Source organism: Chinchilla lanigera, unplaced genomic scaffold (genome assembly GCF_000276665.1).
Source record: "Chinchilla lanigera isolate Chin_1 unplaced genomic scaffold, ChiLan1.0 scaffold00141, whole genome shotgun sequence".
Classification (NCBI taxonomy): Eukaryota; Metazoa; Chordata; class Mammalia; order Rodentia; family Chinchillidae; genus Chinchilla; species Chinchilla lanigera.
The window spans coordinates 439526-454050 of record NW_004955542.1 but is presented as its reverse complement, the minus strand read 5'-3'; the positions used below and the strand labels follow the sequence as shown (position 1 = coordinate 454050).

The following is a 14525-nucleotide window of genomic DNA, read 5'->3' as shown; positions in this document are numbered from 1 at the left end:
ACCTCTGGAGAAAAGCTGGTCCCTGAAGCCACTCATTGATTGAGGGTGCTCATTTTATGGTGGTCCAAAGAAACAGAAACCAAGTTCATCAAGGGTTCTGAGCTTGCAGTTCTCAGGGGAGCTCTGGTTCCTACCTTGAGAGTCACTTCCTGGATCCCTGTGCAGATTCCTCAGCCTGCTCATGCAAAACCTCCATCCCACTGGTTCAGACTTTATAGCTTCCACCACTGACCTTTGGGAATTCCCAATGCAGATCCTTGATACAGACTTACATGAGACATCGTCATGGGCTCTAGGCCTCCAGCTGGTCACATGGAGGACTTTGTCATGGAGTCGAGGTCTTCAGCTGGACCCATGCAGGATATTGCTATGGGATCCAGGTCCTCCACTGGATTCTTCAGGTCTCAAGTGCTTGGAAAGATGTCTTGCACTCTTCTGCATTTGACTTTTGGGTGAATATTATAAAATAACCCTATAAATTATGTGTTCTCTATTAAATCTATTCTTTGCAAACCCTGACAAAAGAGTTCTGAGCTATCAGAACTACAAAAACAAATGAGAAAACTCAGAGACTCAGCGTTCTTATCTTCAAAGGAAGAAGTAAAAGTGCTATTGGTCACAAGGCTGATTAAGAACAGGTCCAAGCTGGGTGTGGGGCTGCATGCCCCTAATTCCAGTGCTCTCGAGGCCGAGGTAGGAGAGGATGGAGTTCACACCCAGCCTGGACAACAATGAGTTCAAGGCTGGCCTGGATTACATAGTGAGATCCTTCTCAAAAAAAATCAAAACAAAATGAAAACTAAAACAAAATCCAATCAAACAGGTCCAAATCTGAGTTCAGATCTCTTTGAGACCACTTTCCTAACCTGCATAAATACCTCAAGCCTTTACTGAGTTGGTGAGCAGGTACTGTCTCCACTGTCTACTTCCAGGGACTTCTGAGAATACCAACACACAGGAAGGAGTGTGTCCAGAAACACTTAATTGAAAAGAATTCCTCCTGATTGCTCACTGCCACTTGGTAACCTTTGGCTTCTCCATCAGTAACTTCCTACCTCTCCTTGCTCAGATAAGGCCTGCTAACATATAGCCCAGCCCTGCTACCATACAGCCCACGAGGCCTGAGGTAGGACAGGAAGGACCTACACTAACCCTGGTTTAATTAATACTGTAGAAGTAATATACTGGTACTACAGAGTACTTGCTTAGTGGTGGCTGACTAAGGAAAAGGACTTTTAACATACAAATATAAAATACAACCCAACAAAACAAGGTAAAAATTGGCAATCTCCTAGGATTCTCCCCAAAGTATCTCAAAAAATATTGTCTAGTATTTTCCAGCTATCCTTGCCCATACATTAATACCTAGCTTAAACACAAATAGGACCTTGGTATATGCATTGTTCACCCACGTGCTATACCCATTTCCATTTAAAAACAGGTCATGGCAGTCTTTCCAAGCGTTACACATGTATTTATCTCATTTATTAGCCACATGTTGCTGAGTCAAGTGAACATAACTTAAGAAATTTCCTATAGTGGGGCCTCTGACTTTTTCTCTTTTTTCAATATAAAAAGTGCTGAAAGAAAATTCTGTTTACTTGAGCCTAACAGCCGTAAGATAAATTCCCAGAAACAAAATTACATGGTGATGCATTGATCCACACTGTAGAGTAAAACTGTCCTTCTATAGTCACCACCTCTGATACACCTCTCTGTATCATTCCGACAACAACTAAGATGGTCACTCTCTTTTCTCCTCAGCCTGGTAAGGGAGAAATATGATTTGAATGGCAATTCTTTGATCATTAGTGAGACTAAAATCTCAGCTCACTGGATATCTGAATTTCTTGACTGTGAAGCCCTTTTTTGTAGTATTGGGATTTGAACCAGGGCTATCATGTTGAGCTATACCCCTAGCCCTTTTTAATATTATTAGAGGGGGTCTTGCTAAACTGCCTAGGCTGGAAACTTGCAATCTTGCCTCAGCCTCCTAGAATGATGGGATTATAGCCATGTATCACCACCCTGGATCTCTACCACACATTTAAAAAAACAAAACAAAACAAAACAAAATTCAATCAGTTGCCAGACATGGTTGCGCAAACCTGTAATCCCAGCACTGGGGAGGTTAAAGCAGGAGGATCACTGGTAGTTCAAGGCCAACCTGGGCTACAAAGTGAGTTCAAGGCCAGCCTGAACTGCACAGTGAAATGTTATCTCAAAAAGACAAAATAGTAAAAATCCAATCAGTCAACAGATCAGTCGGAAAGTTAAAAAAAAAAACACTGCTGAAGGATATGGAGACAAAACTCATGAGAAAAATACTATTGAAAAGGACAGTGGCTAAGGATGCAGCTCATTGGCAGAGTGCTTGCCTACAGTACAAAAGGCCTTGGGTTCAGGCCCTAATGCTGGGGAGAGAGGGTCATCTTTTTCCTGGACTACTCACACTATAGACAAAATAACTTGGTGATCTGAGACGCCCGCCCTGCAACTCTGTCAAACTTCTGCTGCATTTGTAAACATTAATCCATCCTGCTGTAGGGGAGCAACTCTCCAATAAGGTAATTGTGGTTGCAAGAGTCATAAAGCACATATTAAGTTTTGGGTGTGGGGGATCACAGCCCTCTATATAGATGGTGGACTGCAAGGACAGGGACAGGCAGTGAAGTGCGGGGAAGCTGAAGGTGAAGGCAGTCTCTGCTCTACAACTCACTTACTGTGGTCTCTGTCTCAGGCTGTTCTCCAAAGAGGTGGGTCATTGTCCTGCTGTCGCCTCGGCTGTGCTCCCCAGTCTTCCAATATCTGGGGCTCCACATTCCCCCACATAAATGCATTTCCACCCCATACTTCTGTACTTCCTCTCACTGCACTCTGAACAGTCTTTCCTGGAGGCTGCCCATGTCTGTGCACTCACTTCAGGCTCAAAGGAGTGTCACTTCACTCCAACAGCAAGTTCTCCAGGTACAACTGACTCCTGCTGCTCTAAACCCCATGCTATTTTATTTTATTTAATTAATTTATTTATTTTTTGTCTTTTTGAGAGAGGGTCTCACTATGCAGTTCAGATTGACCTTGGTCTCAAACTCGCAGTGATTCTCCTGCCTCAGCCTCCCAAGTGCTGGGATTATAGGCGTGTGCCACCATGCCCAGCAGCATGCTATTTGTTTCTACCCTCTTTATCAGCAACTGATATGCCACATATTTGCTAGCCTGTTTCACCACATTAAACTGGGTCTCCACGACGACCTCACAGAACACATCTGTTTTATTCCTCACAGCATCCACCTCCTACACCAGTATATACCATGTGGCAGTTATCAAGTCAGTACATTTACTTTACTGCCCCAGAGCACCACCAAAAGGTTAAGGGTGTGTGTGTGTGTGTGTGTGTGTGTGTGTGTGTAAGACAAAAAGCACAGAAAACTGAAGTAGAGATAATAACCTTAAAATGCAGAGGGCAGTTATCTAGAAAGAGCTGAAAGGGTGCGATCCTAGACCAGCCACAGGAAGGCCAAAACAACCTGACTGGAAGGAGGAAAATTTGGGTTGAAAACAGAAACAAGAACTTCAAAAGCAGCCGGATGTGGTGGTGAATGCCTGTAATCCCAGCACTTGGGAGGCTGAGGTAGGAAGATTGCTGGGAGTTGAGGCCAGCCTGGGCTGCATAAGCAGGTTGGGCTACATAAGACTGGCCTACATACAAGGCCAGTCTGCACTACACAGCAAGACCTTGTCTCAAAACAAAAGCAAAAACCTTAAAAAAGCAGGGAGGCATCAAGATTCACACCCAACTTTGCACAGCGGGGCACTGTCTGCCCTGGCCAAAGGCTGTCATTGTTTTCTCAGGAAAGGGAAACAGAATCTTTGAACTGGGGGGCACCAGTCAACCGCTGTGGGTGGGAGTCTATTCTGAAAAGAAGCAGTAGGCTTCTCTCTGTTAGTGCTGAGATCCCAGGCCTGCCCCTCATGTGGCCACCAAGCAAGGCAGCCAGGCAAAGGGCTAGCAGACATTTCTCTGGGGCTATGCAGAGGAAGCAGAGGGCTGCTATCCAGAGAAAAGTGAAAGACGCAGCAGGCAAGGCATGATCACACATTCAGAGGCCCTCTGACACATGAGTAGCCATGAAAATACAAATGGATAGCCCAGAAAAGGTTCTAAAATGAAAAGCAAAAACCTTGTCTTAGTTTTTTCGTTGCTGAGACAAAATACCCGACACCCAAAGTTCCACAAGGAAAGGTTTATTTACCTCACAGTTTGCAGAGGTTTCAGTCCGTAATTGGCTGGCTCCAAGGCAGGGTGGCACATGGCAGAGGGGCAAACTGTTCATGGTGGTGGAAGACAGCAAAAGCAATGAAAGAAGGGAGAGACAAGCCTCTTTCTGTCCCTTCTATTGTAGCCGGTCTACCGGGATTAGAGAAGCGTCAATCCAGTCAGTGGACTGATCCAGCAATCACCCCACCTTAATCCCAGTATTGCACCATGAATCAATCAAACACTCTAGATTCACCCACCCCCGAAAAAGTCCCATCTAAAACTGCATGAGGCTTTGAGAGGACAGCTAGACACAAACTATTAACTCCCTCTAACAGATGAAAAGTAGCCCGAAGTAACAGGGACCTAAGGGGAAAAAAAACTTGGCAAAAAAGTCAATATACAGAGACATATGAGATGCTGCAGCTGAGAAACAAAAGTAGGTTACAAAATAAGGGTAGAGAGAGGGAAAAGAGGGGCAAAAAAGAGTATGTGTTATGTACATGTACCAACTCCAGATAATGAATGTAATCATGTACTACAAACATATACTAATAATGTAAAAATTTTAAAAAGGAAAAAAGTCTCAACAGATAGGAATACGTTTAACAGACACTGCAATGTGATGCATACAGTACTTAATGTCATACATTTCTAAATTGCTAAAAGTATACTTTAACTGCTTCACCAGAAAAAAACTGATGATATATTAGCTTGATCTGTTATGCCACATCATATTCATAAATCACAGTATCACTTTGTACTCTGTAACTATGTAACTTGCCAATTTGTAATTCACAAAGACAGAAGAAAGAAAGTAGGAAACTTAACAGTGACCTTTAGTCAAAAGGTCCAATAGTACAGAAAGAGAAAGTAAATGGAAAGAAATCAAACCAATAAATCAAGAAAAAAGCCTAGTGCTGAGGAACATGTGTTTCCAAATAAGAGGTCCACAGAGCAGGCAAGACAACAGGCGAGAATAGACTCCAAAGCAACCTTATGCTGCACGTTGTGAATTTCCAGACAGAAAAGCTTTCAAGCTTCACCAAGGAAAGCAATCACATAAAAAGGCTCAAGACTCAGGATGGCTGAAGCCGTCTAAAACCCTGGGAACTGGGGAGGAGCAAAATCAGGCCCAAACTGTCTCTCAAGTACAATGGGAGAGAAACAAAGCATTTTCAGACACAAAAGATCTCAAAACCTCTTTTTCTCTGGCAACCACTGGAGGAGATGCGTCACAAAATTAAAATAAAACCAAGACAGAAGGACATGGGGTCCAGAAAACCAAGACTGAAGCAGAGAGAATACTGAGATTTAGAGGAAAATTCCAGGTACAGTCAAGGTTGCAAGAGGTCAGAGACACTGAAAAAGACTGATTCAAGATGAAAAGAGCAGAGTACTGTATTTCGTCATACAAAGGACTACATTTCTTGAAAGACTTTAGACAATTGGTACAAAATCTGGGCCTCAATTCTAATGACAAATACAGAGAAAACTAAACAAACAAAACCAAACAAGATTTTGTAATCTTGGGAGAGTAAAGAGGAGGATCTGTGAGTTCTGGAGGAGTCTGGGCTACATAAGTTAGTTCAAGGCCACCTTGCAGTACACAGCAAGACCATGTCTCAAAACAAACAAACAAACAAACAAACAAAAACAAAAAAAAAAAAAGAAGAAAAAACCCAAACAGGACTTGTAATAATAATAATAACACCTGGTAAAAGTAATACCATTACACCATCTGGCCCAGCTGTGCACAGCACAGCATAAGCATGTATGTATCATGCTTATGTGTAACAAGCACTAAATCTTGAACTAACTGAATTAAGGATTACCTTAGCTACTTTGGACAGCCATAAGTCAGTCGGTATAAAGAAGGCAAAAGAGTGAAAGAAAGCTAGAAACTTCACATCTGCTCTCAGTGTCAAGTGAAGAAACAATCTGTGAAACAAGGGCAGGAGATACAAATAAACAAGTCAAGGAAGCATGCTTAGCACTGGAAGCCAAGAATGAAATTTTCTTAAGAGGCTAAAGAGCATCCTCTGTTGGGAAGGAAACGGGACTGGAGGAAGAGCATTAGGACTTTTTTCTTACAAGCCTTTCAATGATTACTGGACACTGTAAGTTACATGAAGATATACTCTTGATTTAAAATAGATTTTTGATTTTAAAATTTATAAGGGTGCCAATAAATACTAAAAGAGAGTATATATGATCAGTGCACTGTTACCAGATTAAGAACAGCAAATGTCAACAGGATGACTAACACAGCAGGACTTCCAGATTTGCCTTAGAACAGGGGTCTAGCTTAAATGGTACTCTAGGAACTGGGAAGTGCCTCGTAGAACAGCAGCCTACTAGGGAGTTCACCTTTAAAATGTCTCTAATTCTACAAATTAAAAAGAAAAACATAGAAATCTGTTTTTTAAAAATGTTATACATGTAAAAAGAGTCCCTTTTCACCATTTTTTTGGTTTCCAAATGTTGTAGTACTTTTACAATTTAAGGGGAAATGCACTTTGACATCTTATATTGATTGAGGCTCTATGTTTCTCTTCTTGCTCAAAAATCTTTACATGCATCGTAGACTTTGTGTCACTGTAACTCAGCCAACTGAGAGACAGCTGTGCACTGTAAGTCTTTAGGACTTTCACTATTGCATAATGAAAAAGGGATACGATTCCCTACCACTGCGTGGCATGGGAAGAATGCATACAGAAGGGGCCATGGCAACATGTACTATAAAGTATGCTCTCTGCTCAAGCCCTTTCAGTAAGTAACTTCCTGTTGGGAGGCTCTAGTGGAGACCCATGAAAGATTGTTAAGACACTGTCTTGGTTACTTTTCTCTCATTGCTGGGACAAAATACCTGATGCCCAAAATTAAGGAAGGAAAGGTTTATTTAGCTCACAGTCTGTGGAGGTTTCAGTCCATGCTTAGCTGGCTCCATGGCAGAGTGGCACATAGCAGAGGGCAACCATTCAGGGCCGTGGAAGATAGCAAAGGCAACAGGAGAACAAGGAGAGAAGCAACAGAGAGCAAGGCTCTTTCCCTCCTTTATACTGTATGCAAAGTACCTGCCCCAGGCTGGGTGTAGCACTCACACCCATAATCCCAGCATTGACCATGGACCAATGAAAAACTCTAGAAGCATGTCCCATGCCTGCATGAGGCTCTGGGGAGCCATCCAGATACAAACCATAACAGATATCATACTTTAATCATTTAAAATTCTGCTCAAGTCAGAACGTCTTACGTGAGAGTCACGTCCTCTACTCTCACAGCATGAGTAGTCTACCAAATTCTTACCTTGTAAAACTACCAAATTCTTACCTGGTAAAACTTATCTTTTAAACCCCAGTTCAAGGACACATTTTTCATGAAGACTTTTCAAGAAGTAACCACTGCCTCTTAACTCCGTATCATATACATATTTCCATTACCGCATTTATCACACTGGCTTTCTTTTAAAAGTGAATCTTCCAAATTAAACCAACTTTGTGAAGAAAAAAAATTTGTATCTTCTTTCGCGTTGCATCCCTAGAACCTAACAACTGGCTGGTACTGGCAATTTCCAGTACGTATTCTCTTTACGTATGTGTATGTGGTAATGGGAATTGAACTTGGGGGCTTCACACTGAGTTACATCCCCAGCCCTTTTAATTTTGACACAAGGTCTCACTAAATTGCTCAGGCTGAGCTCCAACTTGTGATCCTCCTGTCTCAGCCTCCCAGAGTGCTGGGATTACATGTGTGTACCACCACACCTTGAACAAGGTAGGAGTCAATCAGAAAATCAAAACAAAGCCAAACAGAAAATACTTAAGAAGTTCTCACATCAGGAGAATGGGAGAGGCCTGCTGTCCATGAAAAGAGGGCAGTGACATGGATCTGCCCTAGTGCTCCCTTATACTTCATGTACTTTCTTCCAGGTGATTTCAGTTTGATTCAACTGTGCTTGCCACACAAAATATAGTATCAAGAAAGTTTAATCCTCATTATGAGTTAGTTAAATGTTTTTAATACTTGTTCCTGACATTTTAGGAGGAATGCTGCACTTTCTCCAAATCTAAGACTTTCAGTAGGTTAATGATGGTTTATGTTCATGATCCAGAAAAGTGGGAATTCATATGCCGGCAGCTATTCTTAACCAAACAGCTTTTCAGGTACTTCAAAACACTGCTTCCAGGTTTTGTAGTGTATCCCGTACTTTAAAAAGTTTACCTTGGGGTTAAATCCTTTGTGTTCAACACGATGAAACTATAAACCTAAGCACTAGATTTCATCCCGTGTTTCAGTACCACGTTTACTTTCATAATGAGCTTACTATGGAGTGTGGCCACCAGCAACCTCAGAAAAAATCCTATCTGGTGCCTCAACCTATCTGAAAAGGTTTTACCAAATTTGCTAAGAAAGCCACTGACTTTCCTCAAACATCAAACAAAATGTGTGAAGTCATTCCCAGAGGATTTGGGATAGCTGTGAACCTACAGATACACAGAACAAAACCCAAAGCTGAAGGGCAAGTCACCCTGTAAAGATTACCACCTCCCCAAGTTCCTCCAGGCGTTTCATTTGACCGTAAGCATTTTTTTTTTAAATAAAACACAGGTCGGTGGTTCCTTTCGTTTGCAGAGTAGGCAACACCATGTCAAGTCTGACGCTCTTCTCTGTCGGGCAGGAGACAACACAAGGCAGCACCTGACCACCTTTTCAAGAGGCTACGCAAAAAACATCCTCACAACAAGCCATGTATCAGAACAGCTCGGGGGTCCCAACACCGTGCTTGTTATCCATTAGGGACGCAAAAAGTGTTTGTTCCCTCTTGATCAAGACACCCTAGGGAGGCTTCCTGCAGAGGGGCCTCGGAGCCAGGCCCATGCGGGCGTTTCCGAGCGCTGCCTGGCCTATGGGGTGCCCGGGACGGAGGAAAGGACATCTGCCGCCGCGCCAGTCCCGGAAAGGCCGCAACCGGGTACGGCACCCTCCCGACACCGAGACGGTCGCTGAGAGCCGGCGCGCGGGCCACGCCGCAGGTCTCACCTCGCGCCCTAGAGCAGGAGAAGCGAGGGGCCGCGCCGGCTCCGCCCTCCCCCGCGGGGCGAGGGCCCCGGCCTGCACAGGAAGGCTACGTCCCCGGGGACCCGCGAGACTCTGTGGTGTACGTTTGGCGTGCTCCCACGGGACACGCGTGCAGCCAATCCCGGGGCGGCGACGTACCATCGAGACGGCCGCGGGAGCGGCTAGAGCAACCCCGCCAGCGCTGGCCAGCCCCAACCCGGCCCAGCTCGGCGCTCGTAGCTCGGTGCTGCCGCCATCTTCCTGGAGGAGAGAGCCGAGTCGAAAGCCCCCTTCCCATCATTGCTTGGCACTCACGCCGCCACTTGCCCGCTCCGGCTGCCTCTTATCCTCGTGGCCAACTGATCCTTTTTAAAGAAGAGCCCTTCCCCCCACCGTAGTCACCCACAAGGCGAAGAATCTCATTACCTGTTCCAATCTTGCTAGCGTGAAGAAACCAGGCTCATAACGTAGGAACTGTGGCAAAACACAGACAAGACGCCATCTTGGTAAAGGAGAAGAGGCTACGCTTGACCTCTCCCCCGCCCCCAGTTTCTATAAGGCCAACCGCCGTGGGAGGGGCTCGGCGCCTGCACAGACGTGGACGAGGGGGACGCGTCTGCGCCTGCGCAATGGGAGGGGCCGGAATAGGGCGGAGACAGGTCCAGCAGCTTGGGCCAGGAAGGAGTTGGCAGGGGGCGGTGCGCCGTGATGACGCAATTTGCCTGCGTGAGGGGCGGGGTGGGCCCGCGGCGCGATTGTCGGCTTCTCTTTCCGGCGAGCGGGCTGGTGAGTGTCTCCGGAGGCTTCCCGGCGCGGTGGGGGCTGGAACCGTAGGCCTGTCCTTCCGTGGAAAGTGTGGGTACGACCCTCTCGCCCTAGCCCTAGGGAAGCGTTCTGTGGTTCTCAGAGGCCGGGCAGGCGTGGGGGAGGAGCGGCCCGGTCCCGAAGCAAGCGGCGGGGCGGGCGCCCCACCCCAATAGTAGGCTTCTAATACCAGGCGTCGGGTCGTCGACCGCCGGCGGGCGGGGGAGTTGGGGAGGGAAGCTGCAAATTCCCGTCCGCTTGGCCCTTGTGGTTCTGTGGCCATCTTGTCATTCTAACGGTGCCGTTTTGTCCTGGAGAGGAGGACGGCGTGCCAGCTGCTCCGCGACGTTCACAAGACTCGCCTGTCCGCCAGCCAGCCCTAGCCAACCTCCCTTACGCGGAGGATAAGCGGGGATAGACGGACCGAGCCCTGTCCACGGCGGCTCTCCTCGGGTTATGGTGACGTTAGACGGGGCGGGGGGGCTGTCAGTGCACGGAGAGGGGACTCTGAGCAGGGATGGTGGGAAGCAGTGAAGTCTCAACTCTGATCCGGCCCATCCTCGGACAATGCATAGGTCTGTTTTGTCTTTCTGGTCCCGTTTTCGTCAGTACCATCTATTTCGCCTGTACTGCCAACACTAACCGAGAATGGTCTTCGACACCACTGGCCTGTGCTCACACCCTTCATTTTCTCTGGAACGCGGTTAGGTTGTCGAATATTTGAGCGGCCCCAGTCGTTACAATACTTAAGATAAATATTTAATGTTTTGAAGTAGTTTTGGTCATCATAAGGAAAAATACAATGGTGTAAGGATCATGAAAGAATCCTAGTGATTCTAATTTGAGGTTCGTTGTTTACCGTTGTGTCTATTTTGTACTTTAATTTTCTTCCTTTGTATAAAGCCTGCCCTTCATTTTTCCCATTTTTCACCCTGATCTCCAGTCACTGTTGCTGTGTAGTCTAGGCTGGCCTTAAAGTAGGAAATTTCATCCGTTTCTGTCTCCAGGTGCTGCTTTTACAGGCAGGCCATCATGTCCAGCCTTAAGAGCAAGGGCTTTTAAATGAGATCAGATTCTCATTCTGATTTGTCCTAGCGAAAGGAGATGGTACCTGCCTCTCTACTCATTAGTGAATATGGTTTCAGGTCCCTTTCCCCCAATTCTAAGATAGAGAATCTTTAAAAGGAAAATTTGTCACCCTTACCCCTAAGGGTTCACCAAAACTCATTTGTCCAAAGAATTAAGGTGAGGCCCTTTTAGTGTATTGATACCACTCTGTGTTAATGGTCTCACATCACTACAGAAAGCATGTCTGATTGTGGGGTGCCCCAGGCCCAGTTGAGAGTGTCATGTTTTATAGTGTACATCATGTGCCTTTTTCGGATCTGAAGAATCTGAATGCCAAAACATGCCGAGCATTTTGGATAAGCGATTAGGAACCTCAGAATCCTACAGTAGGGGGCGGGGTCGTTTTGTGGATTTGGGATATAAGAATAATATGTGTAAACGAATGGTAGTTCCTATTTATGCATGAGTATCCCATTAATATGAATACCACTAGCAAAATAAGTTTATAATGCTAAGTGCAGTTTTATTCATCATTTTTCACCTCTCATCTTTTATGGAAATTTGGTTCTAATGTACATGTGAACATCCATAAAGCTGTGGATTAAGGATAAAGAACAACTTTTGACCCTTGAAATGAGCACAATGTAAAAGAGTAAAACTTTCCTTTTGACCGCATTTTTGAGATCACATTTAAGAGATTTTGAGAAATCATTTTAGATCACAATTGTATTTCACATTTTGAGAAATCATTTTAGATCACAATTGTATTTCAGGAAAAAAAACCCATGAAACTAGGAGGTGGCAGGAGGAACTTGGTAAAATTAAAGCAGAGTTGAATGTCTTCTGAGAATTCAGACTCTTACCTGTTCTACTGTATTTGTGCCTCCGGGATAGATCTTGGGAGGGAGGCTGATGGGACTGAGTCACCTTTACCCGCTCCAGGAACACCCTCAGCCCTCAGTCATGCTGAACCTAAGGGGACTGAGGGCAGTTTGAGGTGCAGCACTTCGGTGCTCACATGAAGTTGCTTAGAGCCAGCGCCAACCCTCACAGTGGACAACATGGCTAGGAACCCCTTGTTCAACAATGCTGGGGTTCTGTGGAGGGCAGAGAGACACATCAGGATACTATGGCATCACACTATGTTGATTTCAAATCTGATATGTGAGGGGGCTGGGGATTTAGCTCAGCGGCAAAAGCGCCTGCCTGGCATGCGCAAGGTCGTGAGTTCGGTTCCGGTACCGGAGAAAAACCAAAAAAAAAAAAAAAATCTGATATGTGAATTAGCTATTGAGGCAAGGGGCACCATTTCCTCATTTATCCTTCCATGTAAACTTGAAGAGTATTATCCAACCCTTTAAGAGAAAGCCATGATGGCCCAGTGTGGTGGCTACACACCTGTAATCCCAGCACTCAGAAGGCTGAGGCAGGAGGATCGTTGTGAGTTGGAGATGAGCCTGGGTTACAAAGTGAGCTCAAGGCCAACCTGAACTGCACAGCGAGACGTTGTCTCAAACAAAAAAAAAGAAAAGAAAAGAAAAGAAAAGAAAAAGCCATGCCATTAAGGATTCCAGGTAGATAGAACTGGACCTACTTATTATGCTAACTTGGGGAAAATAAAAAATGGTTTGGTTTATGCTGACCCTGATTTCTCTATTTCTAAATTTGTTACATGTTTAAAATTAAATTTGTTACATGTTTAAGATTTCTTGCTTGGGGCTGGGGATTTAGCTCAGCGGCACAGTGCCTGCCTGGCAAGTGCGACATAGTGAGTTCGATTCCCGGTACCGGAAAAAAAAGTAAATAAAATTTCTTGCTCTGTTGTAAATGACATTTTAGCCTCATTTTCATTCTTTAATATGTATTGCTGTTATACAGACACTTTTTTGGTGGGGAGTGATACTGGGGATTGAACAAAGGGCCTTTACACTAATTTCCAAGCTAATTTACAAGCCTTTTTTACTTTGAGGCAGTCTCTCTAAGCTACTTAAGTTATCCAGGCTGGCTCAAACTTGGAATTGTTCTGCCTTAGCCTCACAGAGTGCCAGAGTGCATATGTGTGTCACCACACCCACCAACGTGTTTTGACTTATCTTACTCTAAGACTGCCTTTTTTTTTTTTTTTTTGAGACAGTGTTTCTGTTGGTCAGGCTGACCTCCCAACTCCTGGGCTCAAGTGGTCCTCCTCATCCTCCCAGGTAGCTGGGAGTACAGACAGGTGCTACCATGCCTGAGTGAAATTTTTTTTTTTTTTATGTTACTGGAGATTGAATTGAGAGCCTTCACACTGAGCTACATCCCCAGTCTTTTTTTTTTTTTTTGAAACAGGGTCCCACTAAGTTGCCAGGCTGAGCTCAAACTTGTGATCCTCCTCCCTCATCCTAGCAGTGCTGTTATTGTAGGCATGCACCACCCTGCCTAGCTAGAATTCTTTATTATTTTTAACACAGAGGTATTAGTGTTTCTGTGTATTCAGAACTAGCAGCAAACAAGTTTTTGTTTTTCACTGGATTCACTGAATTCACTAAGGTAGTATTAAATATTCATGGTAAAATTATAGTATCTAAATTTTATTTGGATCCTAATTCTTTTTTTGTTGTTTTTTTTCTGGTACTGGGAATCGAACTCATGACCTTGTGCTTGCCAGGCAGGCACTGTGCCGCTGAGCTAAATCCCCAGGCCCCTGGATCCTAATTCAAAAGAAAAAAAAAAAAAAAAAAGCAGTTGAAAAATACAAATACTCAGTGAGTATTTGGTTATATTAAAGAACTTACTCGTTTTGCCTAGCTATGATAATGACTTACTATTTTTAGGGGCCCTTATTTTTAGGTATGCATACTGAAACATGAATGAAGTATCTCATTTTTTATTAGTAGCTCATGGGCAGGAGGAGTAGGTACTGGTGTACATAAACTGTTACTGGCTTTGAGTTTCTAACTGTTGAAACTGGATGATGGATGGCACATAGGGTTTTATTGTGTTTTTGTATGTGTTTGAAGTTTTTTATAAGTGCCTTAAGGTAATTATGATGGTAATGGACATTCACGCCTAATTACTGATTATAAGTTAAATAGGTTTAGCATTCCAGTTGTATTTAAGCACTTCGTTGTTGTTTTTTGAGACAGGGTCTCTCTATGTAGTTCATGCTGGCCTTGCATTTGCTTATTTAGCTCAGGTTAACCTCAAACTCACAGCGATCCTTCTGCCTCAGCCTTCCCAGTGCTGGGATTACAGGTATGCCCCACTAGGCTTGGCTTAAGCAGCTTATTTAGTGTTGGTTACTGAGGTTTTTTTTTTTTTTTTAATTTTTTTTTTTTTTTTTTTTTTTTTGGTT

The 14525-nt window shown here is 44.4% G+C and overlaps 2 protein-coding genes across 7 annotated transcripts in view; one reads left to right on the top strand and one right to left on the bottom strand.

Annotated features, from left to right (window-relative positions):
* Window positions 1–9830, bottom strand: part of Hdlbp (high density lipoprotein binding protein) — a 61292-nt gene extending 51462 nt beyond the window's left edge. Inside the window, exon 1 of one of the 2 annotated variants that reach the window (XM_005411130.2) lies at window positions 9746–9830. The gene's annotated coding sequence lies outside the window, so the exon portion shown is untranslated. Of the gene's footprint in view, window positions 1–9301; window positions 9415–9745 lie in introns of those variants that run through there. The other variant, XM_005411132.2, reaches the window with a different exon arrangement.
* The window catches only part of Sept2 (septin 2), a 43224-nt gene continuing 38445 nt past the window's right edge, over window positions 9747–14525 (top strand). For 2 of the 5 annotated variants that reach the window (XM_005411134.2, XM_013508103.1), the window contains exon 1: window positions 10025–10105. In XM_005411134.2, coding sequence (XP_005411191.1) covers window positions 10028–10105 — 78 coding nt within the window. In that variant the 5' untranslated portion in view covers window positions 10025–10027. Of the gene's footprint in view, window positions 9826–10024; window positions 10179–10674; window positions 10699–14525 lie in introns of those variants that run through there. The other 3 variants (XM_013508105.1, XM_013508104.1, XM_013508106.1) reach the window with 3 other exon arrangements.